Raw genomic sequence first — 16,475 nt, 5'->3', positions numbered from 1 at the left:
CGGACTCGATACGATCGATTTCGTCTTCTTTCGTGTGGGGCTTAACCCTTGTTTGGTATTCATCGTGTGTTTCGCGAGTACTCGTCGACGTGTGGTGTTGATTCCACCGATCGAAATAGAAATCTTATCATGGGTTTTGTGAACGTGGAGTGCCGCAGTGTCGCGCGAGACTTTTTTGAATGATTAGTCCACGCGCGTTAATAGTGTATTATTCGCGAGTGTCTTACGCGAGTGTCCTGTGCGAGAGGATGTCAACCCGATTCTGAGAGGAGGAGGAGGTCTGAGAGTGGCATCGGGCACCGGTGGAGCAACCTTGCGGTAAATATTGTTTTTTACTTATGTAAAATTAATCCTTTTTTTTTCCTTGTTCTTAAATCATTTTATTGTACAATGATTTAAAAATAATAATTTAAAAAAAGAGAAATTACTTAAAAATTTAAAACTTTTTACGAATTAATTCTTATTTAAGTCTCCCTCAGAGAATTATAATTATTTTCATAAATATCTAATTAAATGATGAATAGAAAATCCGATACCTATAAAAATTATGTTTTCAACATTGCATGATTATTTTTCATAAAACTCTACATGCGTTCATATATAGTAATTATGTTTTTAAATAATGATTATTTCCTTACCCTGTTTTAATTCGAATTTTACCTTTTTTGTTACAGAATCATCGTAGCGACAGTTGCAGATATAACTCCACTGTTGCACATCAGGTCGGTGAGTGATGAATGAATTATGTTTTTATTGAGGTAATGAATGTATGGTAATTTGATTAGTATACGACAATCTAAATGCATATATGCATCAATTTAATAACATTTAATATTTCGATAAGTATACGTGTAGTATTCCATACATCTGTTGCCTTAAAATGGATAGGTTAAAACAGATTAGGGTAAACTTAATCCTAGATATCTCTTTTTTTTAATTTATTGTTCGTATGAATTTAATTTGGTGTGTATACGAATCCGAGTTGAAATTTTGCTCTTACTTTGAACCTTAATTTTAGGACATATGTAGATTCTAAATTTGACGTATGTAGATTCTGAGATTTGTAATCTGAGGTTCTAATCTGATGAATTGAGCTCCTACGTTGAGCCTATAAATGGCAGTTATTGCAAGCCCAAGTAGCTCAAATAGCACAGCAGTATGGCAAGCCGTTTTACTTTTTAATAGCTTAAAAGAAATTTAGTCTAATATTAAATTCATTATTAAAAATTGTAATTTTTTTAAGACAATTATTTTTTAAGAATTTAACATTAGACTAAATTTCTTTTATGCTATTAAGAAGTAAAACGGCTTGCCATACAACAGCGCTTGTAAAGCGTTAAAAATTCGAATATATATACCTTTTTAGCACTTTGTTAACGCTTTTTAAGCTCTGTGTGCTACTTGGGAGATTTCCTATAATTTTTGGTTCAAAAGAAGTTTTCTAAATAGAAGTATATTGAACGATATTAAAAAAGGCCTTATTTGATTATTCGAGTATCAAAATAACTTTATAAAGTTTAATTGAGGTTGAAAGAGATTCCAGATAGGACTAAAATTTCGACTCGGAAAGATATTTTCGAATGCACACACTGTATACAATCGTCGAATTTTTGAAAAATTGAGAATACCATGAGGATATAACAGAATATTGTTTATTAACAATTATATTGATTGTTTAATAATATTTTTTGGTCAATTTTAAATTATCATGTACATTAAAATTTATTGAATTTACATATCTATAAGAAATATATTGTAATATTTTAAAGATATAAAAATATAGAAAAAACAAAAGATAAGAGATTAAATAAAATTAAAATATATTAACTTTTTTAATTTACTATTATTCGAATTAGCTCATGGTATTCATATATCATCAAATACACTGAGAGAAAACAAATGGTATCACACAACTGACATAATTTAACAATTTATGGTTATTTCTTGGGACAACTGTATATTAATAGTAATTTTAACGTACAAATATAATCAATTATGCTATGAATGATAGTCGCACATATTACTAAGTATATTAAGAATCTTTAGTTTTTCTTAATATACTTTTTGTTATTATTATCACATAAATACTAAATCAGTTTTCAAGAATGAGTGTATTCATTGTGTAATTGCGGTTACATTTATTGAATAATTTTGTTTATTTTATATCAGTATAATGAACATAAAATGGACTCCCAATTATAATTATTTTACTGTGCAATTATAGTACCACAAATATTAAACACTTTTCTCTCAGTGTATCTGTCCTATTCTCAAATATTTATCTAGGATTAAATTTTATATAAGTTAGTGCAGAAAACATATAAACAGATGTTGATTTTAAGAATTTTTTTCAATTGCCGTATTTATTATACGTATACATTTTATGAAATAATAAAAAATATTTTAATGTCGAGTAGTATAATTCGTATAACTTATTTGGTTTTCTTATGGAAGATATTTTTTATAATTCCTAATTATTATTAATCACAATGCATTGACTTTAACCTAAACTTTTATAACTTATCCATACGTAGTAACTGGATTTTATACCAGTTAAAGTAGTAACATGATGTAAGATCCATATACATTTCAAGAAATGAAAAAATTTTATATCATAATTATTTTAAAATCGCGTTTAGAATTTTGCATCTCACTTAAAATACTTAATTTTAAAATAATAAATTATACAAAAAATGATTCTAATAATTTATAAAATACATAGAGATATGTTTATTGATGCACACAGAAAAATATCAATCTACTGCTAAGAAAAGTGATTACTCAATTTATTTTCTTTCTAAGAATATTTTCAAAGAATATTTTTTCTTAATAATAATCTTAAAATATATTTATTAAAAATTTTAGAAAAACTCTAATACTAATATGTACTCAAAGCAAGAATTTATTTTTTTTAAAGAATATTATAACATTTTTTTATCGAAGAGACGAACTTTTATATATATATATATATATATATATATATATATATAAAATGAAAATATCGAATTTGTTTTAATTTAATAAATTGAAACTTGATTGAAGTATTAAGCTTGCTAGGATTCAGAATATATTTTGAATAAATTTAATGCTTCTGATGAAATTATGATAGATTTGCGGATATATAAACTCTTGAAATACTTGAAATAAGTTATTACTACTTGCGTAAGTAATTATTAATAGAGTAACTGTTACTTGCGTATTTTTCTGTGTGTGTGTCAGGGAAAATTATCCCTTTCGGATCTTGCATCATTCATCTGAATTTTTCATCTCCGCATGCTTTGAGATGAGATTCAGCAACGAATCGTTCGAATCGTTAAAAATACGTACATGGACCTTGAATTTCACTGGATAATAATCGATTTAGTCATTTTCCATTTATTTTTAAATTAATGTTTTGTTTTTTATATAGTAATGTTTATATTAAAAAATTTAATTTAGTTTAATATTCGATACTTTCGAAATAAAAACATTATTAACCTAAAGATTTTTAAAATTTAGATTTATTGTTAGTCGAATATTTATATTTTTAATTTAAAATAAACGCGACATTTATTCATTGTATATTAGTGGAATTATTATTGTTATTGATTATTCATATTACAATTTAGTCCATTTCATTGATGAACCCTTCGCGACGCGTTCGTGTTTCGCGCATCGTACATAAGCGTAAAATCTTACGCTTATTGCCGGCAATGTTAGTCGGCAGCAGTCGGCAGCAAAAAGGAGTATTTCTCCTTGCTGTCGATTTCTGGCATACAATGCCAGAATATTGGCCACGATCAACGAAAGGTGAGAATCATCAATCTGGCCAGAAGAAAGAAGAGTATTTAAACGTAGTAGGTTGGTGTGTAACACCATTTTAAGTTGTTAAAAGAAACGTACACTGAGAAAAAAAATTTGTTCAACGAACTAAATACATTTATTTGTTTGCAGATTTGATTATTTCATCAAATTTTATTTAATCGAATTTAATCGTAATCTACTTAACGAACTGTTCAATATTTTATATAAGTAGACTACGGTTAAATTTAGATAAATAAAATTTGTTGAATTAACCAAATCTGCGAACAACTAAATGTGTGCAGTTAGTTGAACAAATATTTGTTCTCAGTGTATAAAGATAAACTCAATTTTCGGGAGGGTAATTTGCTCGCAAATTGTGAGTTCTTATATTTTTTGAAATGTTGCTTATTTAAAATACATAAATAATCAATAAACAACAGGACTAATGAGATTCAGAGCGGATAATTAAGCGCAAGTTTTGTAGATTTTTTTAATATACAAATCTTGCGTTTGATTATCCGTGTTGGCTCTCATTAGCTCTGTTATTTGTTAATTTTTTTTGTATTTTAAAAATTGAAAGCCTGTTTTAATAATTAGTGTTTATTACTTATTTATTATTATTATGATCGCGATTAGGTTATCCCGCTGAATTTATCCTAAAGCAACGCTCGAACTCCGACAAAATCACTAGATGTCGCGCCGCGCGCCGCACATCGACACGTCTTTTTATACTACCACAGCAATATCTCACGCAGCCTATGATACACGCAGTCATATTGTAGACGGGCCTTAAGGGGTCGTCTACAATACACGGAGTAAGAAGTAAGAGTAAGAAATTGACCAATCACAGTCGAATATGAGAAGAATAATCGACTGTGATTGTCAATTTCTTACTCTTACTTCTTACTCCGTGTATTGTAGACGGGCCTTAACAAATCACATTTGAACAATTTGATCACATTGCGATTGGTCAATGCTTTCTTCATCCGAGATCTCGGACCGATTTCTAGCATCGTGGACACAAGGCTTAATACCTGTAGTTTATGGTCGCGCGCGCTATTTTCACTTGGTTTCAAATTCATGTCCTAGGTTGTGCGATTCGAATTCGTTGTATCGGAGTGTGGTTTGGTGCGATTCGATCTTCCGTAAAAACCTGTGATAACTTTACGAAGACTAACGAAGAATTCGTCTCCAGGCAATTCCCGCGTAAATCCGCTTACCATTGCAGTAATTCGAGCTTCCCAGTGAGTATTCCTCGCAATTATGAATCTATCTTTTTTAACTGCGCTTTTTTTTAAATCGTTTATCTGTTTTTCTCCCTTCCACATCTCTCTCTTTTTCAGTTTCATTAAATTTATTAAATTTCATATCTACAAAATGGAGAGCATAATGTGCAATAAGTGGAACAGATATGTGTACGACTAAACATAACCTATATAAACATTCCATATAACGGAATTGACTTTCGCAGAAATTAACTTTGAAAAAAATTTTTTTTTATTAAGGATTGTAGGTACATTTTGTAGGTAGGTTGCAAGTAAAACAGCAACATTTCGGGATATAATATTCATAGTTTTTTTTCTCTTAAACTCTCACAATCATAACAGTTTAGGTATAACGATTTCGCTAGGACAATTGCTGAAAAACTAAATATTTCTGCTTTCATTGAGGAATGTCTCGTTTTTCAATTAAAGTATATACAACGTCAGCTAATTATTAATTAAAAATATGGAAATGTTAGAGATTTGCTAAAGGAATATATACACATGCGCGTATATGTAAAAGTAAATCGCAGATGTCTCTTATTTACGTTCATGGTGTCGCTATATACAGAATGTCCCATCAAAAAACTAAGTTTTTGAAACGTTTATTTTCTTCGATTGTGATGATTGTGAAAACGAAAAAATATTTCAAGTCTATCCAAGTAGCACAGCAATGTCTGCACAGCATTAAAAAAGCAACTATTTGCACTTTTTTATGCTTCCTTGACGCTTTATAGACGCTGTGTGCTACTTCGGTAATTTATGAAAGATGGATCTTGTGAAATATTTTTATGTATTGTCACAATCAAAGAAAATAATTAAAATTTTCCATTTCTGGTGGCACACTAAGTCTTTTCGACAAAAATATATTTTCTCCATATATAACATTTTTAGATTTTTAAAATTAAAAAATATAAAAAGTTTAATATAAAATAAATTAAATTCTAAATCTTGGAAAAAAAATGTTCATAAGAATTGTGTAGAGAAAATAGTTACTAATAAATGAATTAAAGTGACATATTTGTGTGAATAAAAATTTAAAATATAAAAAAAGATACAGATCGTTATCCCTTTCCACATTTTTGCATTGCCTTCTAATAATTCTGACAGTTAGATTTCTGTTAAAAGTTAAGCTGAAAGACAAATTCTTTTGAAGCGAATAATGTGTTTCGATGCGATGAAACGCTCAATATACATGCAAGCGTTACACAATTAAAAGTTTATAAGCAATACAGGAATTTTTTACATGTAAAGACGATTAACACAGGCCTCCTTCATAATCGTCCTCTTCCTCCTGTTTTTGTGTCGGTTTTGGCGGTGATGCGACTTCTGGTTTCTTCTCGATTGATTGACTAGATTCATTGACTTCGTTCTTTGCCTAAGAAAATCAACAAATCACCGTCATTGTATGCTTAACGAAATAATCAAATATACAATGTTAAAATGACGGATAATAAAATATAATAATAAAACTCACGTGGTTAACTTCAGCTTCGACGGTAGCCTGTCCGCCAGCCTTGGACGCGTTAGGAGAAACATAGGATTCCGCGGCGTTGGCTCTTACTCCAGCAGGTGGAATAGCGTATTCCTGTTGTGGTAAAGGTAAACCTCGCGCTAGCTTGGCGTACTCCACGTCCATGTGTTTGATAAAAGGACTGTTAAGGGCTGCCCGAGCTGCATCCGCGTCTTCATTATCGTATGCCTGTAGCAACATCTCCAATGTTTGCACCTAAAGAACCAATAGATCGCGTATTGACATAATTGACAAATTTTTTTTCATCTTGGTACTAATGGCTCGCCAACTTTCCAATTACCAAGAAACATTCGTTGAGCAGTATATTAAGAGAATTTTAATTTAAAATTCCTTTTTATTTTTATGTTAAGAAAATTTATTATATATCTTTCACGTACTTCAGGGGCTTCGCAGAAGTTACCCCATTCTTTGAAGGCCTTCTCGGCCGCAACCTGATCACCTCGTGCCAATTGCACTAACACCAACGCCACAGTAAGCCTTCCAAGCGACTGCCAAAGTTTGACATCCTGATACATGCCAATCTCGCGACGTATTGCATCTGCCGCCTCGTCATACATCTGTAGCTTCACTAATAGTCTTGCAACTTTGCTCATGTATTCCGCTGCGTGTCGCGGATTGTCCTCGCCCTACAGATAATATCTTTTTTCAATCCTTCTTACTACGGATTTTTATACAATTGTTTTTAACATTTAATTTTTAATAAATTTTCAAAATTCTTATATGTACATTTTCTAAAATCTTTAAAATTATACATCTGTATAATTAAATCATACAATCTTTCTTCTTCTTCTTCATATAATATATCGATATTTCTATAATTTTTATTATAGTAGTTATTTTTATTCATAGTGACAAAATTTTTACCGTGATTATATCAACCGCGCGTCTAAATAGCTCCAGAGCCTGCTGGGGCTGTGTAGCTTCCAACATTTTGGCTGCCTTGTCGAGAGCAGTAACGCCTGATTCAGGAGATCCATGCTGCTGGAAAAGGCCACAAGCACTGTGAGCTAGTTTTGATACTTCTGACAAATTCCCCATTTCCTTGCAAACAAGCAGAGCCTGCTCGATGCACCTAAAAACATTGCATTCTTATAATTTCATAATACATTACATGATTAAATCTAAATTGTGTATATACGTGATATATACCTTGCTGCATGGAACCATCTATTTCACAATAATTGCAGAATTAAAGAAAATACACGAGGATGTGTGAAATTTTAGCAGAAACTTTAGGAAAAAATTAAGTTCATATAATATAAAGTTTGTCTTTTGGGTATCTTTATGAAAACGTAATAGTTGGTTATTAAAATAATGATAAAGAATACAATAAATAAATTTTTGGACGAGTTTAATAAAAAGATATATTTTATGCAACACTTAAAATTGAAAAATTAGAAATTGTTTTTTATTACTATATCAAAGGATACGCTTTGGTTTGTTTGTAACAGTCGGCTGCCTTCACTAAACAATCTTTACACTGTGCATATGATTTGGCTACTCGGAAGCAGGTTGCTAAAATATTGTAAAAGTATAGTTAAATTATTCAACTGTCTGCAAAAATCTTGATTAACTTCTTAATTTATTATATATTGTAGAATTTTTGAACATCGATAAAATATTTGATTTTTTATTTTTACACTTTGTTTAAATATTTTATTATCATAATCTCATATTTTTCTTACCAGCATGTGAATACTCATCAGCTGCTACCTCGTAATCAGGTCGCCATTTCAAGAATGTAGGTTTCAAGCTGAAAGAAACAAAGATTTGTCCCACATAAAAACCTACAAATAATACTATTACTCTGAAGTATTTGTCCATTCTCTCTTTCTTAATTAAGTAAATAAAGTAGAATAAATTTCAGTTTCCTCTCTTCTTTCTTAATCTTCTAAATATTAGTCTCAGTAACGATGTTTGATAAAGCTCAAAATTTTACATTCTATATATTGCTTCCTTACTACAAAAATAACACAACTTTAAAAATTAAGTTTTTCAGAAAAGAAAAAATCTATTTTTCCATTTATTAGAAAAAATCATTGGCTACTCAATCATTTTCATGTTTCACAATTTTTAAAAAATCATCCTTTTTTAATTATGACAATTTTTTATGAAGCTTAGTTTACTTTTGATGAGTGATAGAGTAATGTTTTTTTTTTTACTTAACTTATTCATATAATAATCCAGAAATATATATATCATATTTTTTGAGTTGTGTCACTTTTTAAATAAGGAAATGATGTGTATAAAGAATATAATAAAATTAGAACAGACAACATAAAAAAAAGATACGTATAAAAATTAAAGTGGACAAATATACTTTTGAGCATTAGTATATAGTTTTAGAAAACTTACAGCTACAAGCCTTTAAAAGACATTATTGAAGTTTGCCATGAGCTCATTTTGTTAGCCTTTAATACTAGATTGACACACTGTCTGACAATACGAAATCTAACAAGGAACATTCTAAATACTCCAATAATATCTGAGCGATTCGTAAGCATCAAAAGAATCTTGAGGGCGAGTGGAATGCTTACGCTTTTTCTGCCTGACGTATGTGCTCGTTTGCCTCCTCGATCTTTGACATTTTCCTCCGAATGGTGTCTTCGTTTTCCTCCTCGGTCGAGCACAACGACAACAAAGTTATGTCAGTTCGATACCCGGAATTGCGTCTCAATCCTAAAAGCTGCTCGCCTCTCGTCAAAGCACTTTGTCCGCATACAGACGCCGAGACTAATCTTTACACTTGTCGTTCATCAGCACCGACCGTTCTCGAGATTGCGAGAAGCGCACAAGCGATTATCGACGAGGCGACCTGACTTAACCTAACCTAACCTACTCCGCCTCGCCTGCGTAGTGCGTCGTGTCAGTTGGTGTCAGTGTGTAACAGCTTGTCAAACTTGATTGGTCCTCATTCGTTCTTCATCAATTAGTTACGAATACCAATATATTTGACAGATTTGTGTTGCCATTCATGCCATTCATCCATGAATCACATCTTTAGTTCCGGTAGTTGGTGTTAATTTTTGTTCGAATTTCGAACGCATAGTTCAGTGAAAATGTAATTATCGTGATTTGCCAATATATTCGTAGATCTTCACTTGATTTGACGAGGTCTTCACTTCATTGTTGATTCTCATTGTGACAAGGTTTATTTCTGCAACTGTAATTGTCGCGAAGTCGTTGGCGGGAAAGACCTAACCTCAAATCGTGGGCTAATAGATAAACTCTGATAAACTCTCACGTTTACAAATTAAGGTAATAACAGAGGTTTTCCTCGTTGTTTCTGCTATTTTCACTTACATTTTTTTAGAATTTGATCTTTGTAATTTATGCGTTACAACAAACTGTTTACTAAAGATAACCTAAAAAATTGTCAAATGTTACTCTTATTTATGAAAGATATTTATACTTTATATACATATTCTTACTTTAAAAATGACACAACTCAAAAAATTAAGTTTTTCAGAAGAGAGAAAAAACAATTTTTCAATTTAACAGAGAATTATTGACTAATCAAGTAATATTGACAAAAGAAATACTCAGAAATTCTTACTTAGACCGGTATTCATAGTCGATTCTTATTTCAAGACCATCTTAAGTAATGTCTTAAGACGCTAATGCAGCTCTCTGATTGATTCGTGATTTCTTAAGACTATACTTAAGATGGTCTTGAATATAAGATCTGACTATTATTTTAGATGCACCCTGTAAACATGTTAATTCTATTTTGACAATTTATGTCACGAGTATTATAATTGTAAGATTATGATATTTTATAATTTATATTATTCTTTATTTATAAGAATTGAAAAAATATAAACGGTAATTAGATGGCCGAGCGATTAGAAGATCTGAATCTGCCCAATGCGGTTGTGACCAGAATCATCAAGGAAGCTTTACCAGATGGAGTGACAGTTGGAAAAGATGCCAGAACAGCGGTAGCGAAGGCCGCATCCATTTTCATACTGTATCTCACATCGGCTGCCAATATAGTAGCCAAGAGAAGTAATCGCAAGACTATCAGTGGTCCAGACGTGATACAAGCGATGATAGATGTCGAGTTTGAGCAGTTTGTTGACCCATTGCAGGAATCTCTTGAAAACTTTAAAAAGATTCAGAAAGAAAAGAAAGACGCGACGTCGAAGAAAAAGCAACAAAAGAAAGATGATGATGATGTAAATGGTGAAGATGAAGAAGCGGGAAGAGAAATTATTGAAATTTTCTAAAAAGTGAATTCGTCACATATGTACTATTCTTAAAAATTTATCTCTGATAATAATTAAGACATTTATAATATAAATTAAATGCTCAAGTGTGAACAATAATAAAAAACATATGAAGTCTGAAGCTAATTAAATCAAAACTTAATATTTATTTTAATTACGTTCATATAATAATAGCAGATTATACATAAAACATTTCTTAATAATATGCATTACTTAATAATTTTAAAACATTATAATTTTATAAACGATGTGCTGTTTTTCGTGCAAAAAAGAAAATTAGTTATTTAAAAGTTTGTGATGATGAGAAGATCGATTTGCATAAATGAGAATTTTATTATATTATTTTACAGGAGATTCTCTTTGTCATGATTAAATAACGCTAACGTTAGTTAGAAAGTAACACTCGGATTGTATTGAATCTTAGAATCGATTGTTTATCAAAATTTCATTGTAAAAATTATTTTTTATAAATGCACTGATTTTCTCGCACTGACTTCTCGACTTAACTACCGACAAGTTTTATATTTTTCTCTTCCTCTCAGGTGTGCTTATACATTCTAATATATTCTGTAATTTATGAAGATATGTACGTGATTAATTTAATTACAATAGAATAATTATATTTTGTATAGTTATTAAGGATATAAAATATGTCCATTTTTTCTATGCTTCCTTTGAACATTTCACATTTCTTTTTAATTTCGCTTTGGTGGTATCTTCAATTAATACGAAATCTATCTGAAGCTAATTGTATAGTATATTTTATATATATTATATTATATAAGTATATATAAAATTATGTATGATTAAAATAATTTTAACGTGTAAATTTGTGCTCTTATCTACATTCCAATGTGCACACATGATTTCTGTAAAATCAATGTAAAATGTAATATAATGTTTAGTATAATGTTTACGACATGACATAATGATAAAGCATAGAAATTAACACAATAAATATTTTCTATATTTCTTAAATTGTGTCTTTTGATGTATTAGATTGATAATATTTGTTTTTTTTTTCTTTTGATATTTTCTGACCAAAAACAAAGAACAATGCAAACAATTATCTGATCTACTATTTAAATTATTAATCGATGTGCATATGACAAGATCTATAAAGTATATAGATAGTACTCGTGTAAAACTTCCAATTATGTTATATCAAATTGATCAAAGAATTTCCAATGGAAACACTTTACATTTTGTGTGTAAAAAAACTAGTTGCTTATAAAATTGATCATTTGAACAATTTTGCGAGTCACAATATACAGGGTGTTTGGGATCACTCATACATCTATTTTAAAATAAGAAGTGATTTTTATTAAAAACGCTTTAAATAAAAGTTATATGACCTGAAGGAGACAAATAATAATAAAATCAATAACTTTTGTTTTAAATATTTTTGTTAAAAACCACTTCTCATTTATTTTGAAATGGATGTACACACATGCGAACACACACACACACACACACACACACACACACACACACACACACACACACAAAGAGGTGTATAATAGTATATTCTCCATATACCGACATTTATGAGCTTTATATTAGTGGTAAATATAACTTATGTGTGGTTATACTTTCCACTACTATGGAAACAGTTTGTTGACGTGCATAATCACAGACCAGGAAGAATAGCGCATTTTGATACTCTTAAGAAGCATCAAGTTGACATTATTCGTGAATAAGCTAAATAAAACCGAGTTTTATAAATTTAAGGCTGCACAACTCGAACTTTACGTTCTATTAAAGTTCTGCACATTGGACATTCTGCAGAAATTTTTTCCGCACAAATGGAGCAACAGCAGAAGTGTCCACAAGGTAAAAAAATCACCTCGCACTGCAAAAAAGAGAAAGACAATATATAATTATAATAATAACGAAATAAATTCATCGATATCGAGTATTGAAATTTTATATGTATAAAAACATTTACTTGCAAGTCGAAGCAAATTACGCATTCGATTATGTTGACATTCTGAATAGAATTGTCTTGATCGCTGGTCGATGCCTCTTCGAGAGGCGCAGAAGCTGTTACAGGCGATCTGGAGTCACTCAATTTAACTTCTGATAGATAATTCTCAACTGCCAACATTATGGCAGCGCGATCATTCTCGCAATTTATGCCAATCTGCAAAATAAAAATTATACAAAATAACGGATGTGTATTTTAAATAATTAAAAGTTTATTCACTATTCATTACAAATAGATATAAAATCTGATTATATAAGTATCACAAATTTATTTAACACTACAAAAATACTCCAATTTACAATATTTTAAAAATTTGAAGAAGATACTTGCATTCGTCAATTGTTCGTTACTAATATCTGGTAATAAAGATGGTAAAGTGACTAAGAATGGAAGGCAGTGCAAAGCTCCTGCTATCGCCACATGTCGAACCAGCATAGGTTCCAACATCTCCAATAGTCCTTGTGGCCGAGCTTCCATCAAAGATTGATATTGCATCAGCCAAAACAAACTGTCACGTCTCACGTTCTATCAATCATTTTTAATAATTTTATTGTTTTCTTATTTTATTTCAACATCTTTATTTTATTATCTTTTAAACTATATTAAAGCTCATTAATATTTATTAATTTTACAAAAAAGAAGTAGAACATTAAATAAGAAATTTGAGAGTGAAAAATGAAACGTAATTACAGAGATGCCTCGCTGTTGCTCGATTGTATTGATCGTCTCCAATAGTTGAGCTCTCCTATTCGATTGCTGCTCTAATAAGTCGACCAGAATATCTGTTAGAGCCACGCGTTTATCAGCGATCTCATTCTAAAAATACGTATATAAATTACATATATTTAATTTTATATACATATAATATTGTATATATAAAATATATTTTATTATATTTAAGAATCTAAAATTTAAGAGACTGATAATCTAGTATAATAATCTAGTGAGCTATGTAATTATTATATTACGATCTATATAATTATAAGTTATGATAGCAAAGATATTTTTTTAAATTCTTATTTAATACACGCGATAAGATTGAGCATACTTACAACCTGCTGAGTGATCTCCAACTTTCGCCTTTCAAGTTCGATATTAGTAAGCGCAGCCAATTGTGATTGCACGAGATTCATTTGCTGAATAATACTCCAGGAACGCGCATCGCTCCGTTCCAACAATGCGGCAACTGCTGCTTTCTGTAAGACTTCATCCCGTCGTAACCTATCAATAAGGTCTTGCCTGCTTTTCTCCTGATCATGCACTATCTGTGCCAAGTGGTCGTTGTTTCTCACTTCCCTTAATTCGAATTTTTATTTTATTCTTCTTAATTCTTTTTATATAATGATGATAATTATTATATTATACATAATATAAAAAAAATTTTTTATTCATAACTGTTCATAACTGTTATTTAAAATAATTAAATAATTAAAGTTTATTAACCAGTTTATGCAAATTGTTTTTAGAGACTCAATCTATAAATAATTTCTCATAGATTTATTACCCATCGAATTGACGAAGACAATTTGATTACTCATTGCAATGAAATAATATATTTAACATATCTTTGTATATCTTTTATAGACTGACTCGTGAGAAAAGCAAATGTAAAGAAAAAATTTATTACTGACAACGTAAGCAAGGATTGTACGGTGCAGTCTCTGTATTTGGTATGCTCTTCCCATTTCCTTGTTCTGCACATTTCCTCGTCCAACAATTTCTCCATTGCAACTGCAAAATGAGTTTATATTCATGCGCAAATAATCTTGATTTTGGATAATCTTTATATTCGATACTTACAAAGAGTGTCTTTCGTACGTAGTAGGAACTGTTCTGAGTGGCAGGAGCTTAATAGTTGCATTTCTTCTTGCTTCTCCCGCTCCACTAACTCGGCCTGACTCTGTCTTTCTTCCTCGCTGTTTCTCAGAAATTCTTTAATTACGTTATCAGCTTCTTTCTCCGCTAAAAAAAAGTTTATTTATATATTTATATTGATTTTTCATGTTTGCTAAATTAATAGTATTTTGTGTAGAATTTGTTAAAGATTGAAAAGGAGATATATATGTACCAATGTGAATGTACGAGAGTAAACGCGCTCTATTCGTGTCTCTTTCCTGTTGAACTTTTTCGAGTTCTTGCTCCAATTGTATTTGTTGCAACGCTACGTCTTCTAAGAGCTAAAAACGCAACAGTTTCATATTTAAGATATTTACAGATTTTGTGTGCACTTAATTCACCTTCTTCCTATGAGTTTTGAGCATGGATTGCATCTCTATCTCGTATTCCTGTTGTTGCTTTATGTTTTTCTCCACTTCCAACAAGGCATTTTGCCGATGTTCCTGTCGAAAGCGAATTTTACTTCATGGCATCAACATATTACATAAAAGACTAATAAAAAATTTAATATCACTCTTACACGAATAAACAAAAGAAATTATTTTTATTAATCTGTTATTAGCAAACGATTTTTTTATTAATTTATTAAAATTCTCACAGATTTATAAATTTAAATACAATCGATTTTTTTTATGTCTGCATAAGACAATATAACAGATAAATTAGAGATGAACAAATAATAGAGAGAAGGGAAAAAATGTTATATATTAATATTCATTAAAAATTCTGTAAAAAATTAATCTAAAAAATGGAATAAGAAATCGGCACTTTATAGTAGCGGAATTATTACTTAACAAATATGTAAGGCGCTGGTGCAATAATGATTCAAGAAATAAAAATAAAAGAACAAAATGTAATTTTGTTCATACTATAAAAAATTATGCTATGAATTTCTTTCAAAAATTTTGTTTACTTATTTACTTTTTATAAATTGAATTATGTTATTGCACCTTTCAAATCAACTTTATTATTAAGTAATAATTAAATGGATGACAAGTGGGAAGCATACGAAACTCAAAGAAGCGTCCAACATGCCTTCATTTTGTTTAGCTTCTGTAATGCTGCCTAAAAGAGAAAAAAAACTATGAATATGCGCAAACATTATGCGTGAATCATAGATACTTGCAAAATTGATCAATTTCTATTCTGTAAAATTTTTCAATGTAAAAATATACTAGAATACAGAACATATGTAAGCATATAAAAATTTTTATAGCTCATATATCGGAAAAGGATGTACATACACATACATATGTGTGTGTACGTGTGTGTGTGTGTGTACAGAGGTCAGACCGGTAACTGTCCATCTACTATAGAATATTTTTGCTATTTTTAGAAATATGAAATAATTTATTTACTGAAGTTGCATAGCATCGAGAGATACAATACGCTACTAATAATTTTTCTATAAATGAAGACACTTGAAAATTTCGAGGTCACTTTCATTTTTTAAAATGAAATTATATTATTTTTTTTATATAGTATGATTCCTTTAATTATTCTGCATAAAAGTAATAAGGTACAGATATAAAAAAAAACCAATAGTTTACCAAAGATATTTTATTCTTTATTGTTGCACATTTTCACATAAAATGTTAAATATCTTGTAAATTAATTATTTTTTGATAATCGTACCTTAATACTGTTATGAACAGAATAATGAGATAAATTGGTGTAAAGAAAAGATATAGTTGCAAAAAAATATGTAAACAAAATAGATATTTTTATAAATAGCTAATATTTTCTTTATACCAATTGATCACCTCATGACCGACCGACCGAAC

At 29.9% G+C, this 16,475-nt stretch overlaps 3 protein-coding genes across 6 annotated transcripts; 1 reads left to right on the top strand and 2 right to left on the bottom strand.

Annotated features, from left to right (window-relative positions):
* The first annotated feature begins 4,851 nt into the window (after positions 1-4,851).
* Positions 4,852-10,808, top strand: Chrac-14 (DNA polymerase epsilon subunit 3 Chrac-14). 2 transcript variants are annotated; one of them, XM_018502931.1, is made up of 3 exons: positions 9,469-9,588; positions 9,673-9,837; positions 10,413-10,808. In XM_018502931.1, exon 3 carries the CDS (start codon positions 10,413-10,415, stop codon positions 10,806-10,808), a length of 396 nt encoding a protein of 131 aa, XP_018358433.1. In that variant the 5' UTR covers positions 9,469-9,588; positions 9,673-9,837. The 2 variants fall into 2 exon arrangements, with proteins under 2 accessions (XP_018358435.1, XP_018358433.1); XM_018502933.1 differs by lacking the exons at positions 9,469-9,588; positions 9,673-9,837 and adding an exon at positions 4,852-5,027.
* Positions 6,061-9,189, bottom strand: LOC108758131 (gamma-soluble NSF attachment protein). The gene is made up of 8 exons (XM_018502927.1): positions 9,117-9,189; positions 8,265-8,332; positions 8,010-8,094; positions 7,729-7,746; positions 7,444-7,651; positions 6,957-7,205; positions 6,523-6,774; positions 6,061-6,423 (listed from the first exon to the last, which is right to left on the bottom strand). The coding sequence occupies exons 1-8, from the start codon at positions 9,164-9,166 to the stop codon at positions 6,304-6,306; spliced, it is 1,050 nt and encodes a 349-aa protein (XP_018358429.1). The 5' UTR covers positions 9,167-9,189; the 3' UTR covers positions 6,061-6,303.
* Positions 10,809-12,171: 1,363 nt separating the features above from the next.
* On the bottom strand, positions 12,172-15,794 carry LOC108758118 (E3 ubiquitin-protein ligase LRSAM1). Of its 3 annotated transcripts, none has more exons than XM_018502910.1 (10): positions 15,701-15,794; positions 15,033-15,134; positions 14,864-14,972; positions 14,596-14,757; positions 14,427-14,526; positions 13,848-14,091; positions 13,486-13,611; positions 13,126-13,320; positions 12,757-12,951; positions 12,172-12,660 (listed from the first exon to the last, which is right to left on the bottom strand). In XM_018502910.1, exons 1-10 carry the CDS (start codon positions 15,791-15,793, stop codon positions 12,535-12,537), a joined length of 1,452 nt encoding a protein of 483 aa, XP_018358412.1. In that variant the 5' UTR covers position 15,794; the 3' UTR covers positions 12,172-12,534. The 3 variants fall into 3 exon arrangements, with proteins under 3 accessions (XP_018358412.1, XP_018358413.1, XP_018358414.1); XM_018502911.1 differs by having other exon boundaries at positions 15,727-15,785; XM_018502912.1 differs by having other exon boundaries at positions 15,706-15,782.
* Between the last annotated feature and the right edge of the window lie 681 nt (positions 15,795-16,475).

This window comes from Trachymyrmex cornetzi, unplaced genomic scaffold (assembly GCF_001594075.2).
Source record: "Trachymyrmex cornetzi isolate Tcor2-1 unplaced genomic scaffold, Tcor1.1 scaffold151, whole genome shotgun sequence".
NCBI classification, from domain to species: domain Eukaryota; kingdom Metazoa; phylum Arthropoda; class Insecta; order Hymenoptera; family Formicidae; genus Trachymyrmex; species Trachymyrmex cornetzi.
The sequence above is the reverse complement of the archived record's forward strand: the minus strand, read 5'-3'. Positions and strand labels throughout refer to the sequence as shown.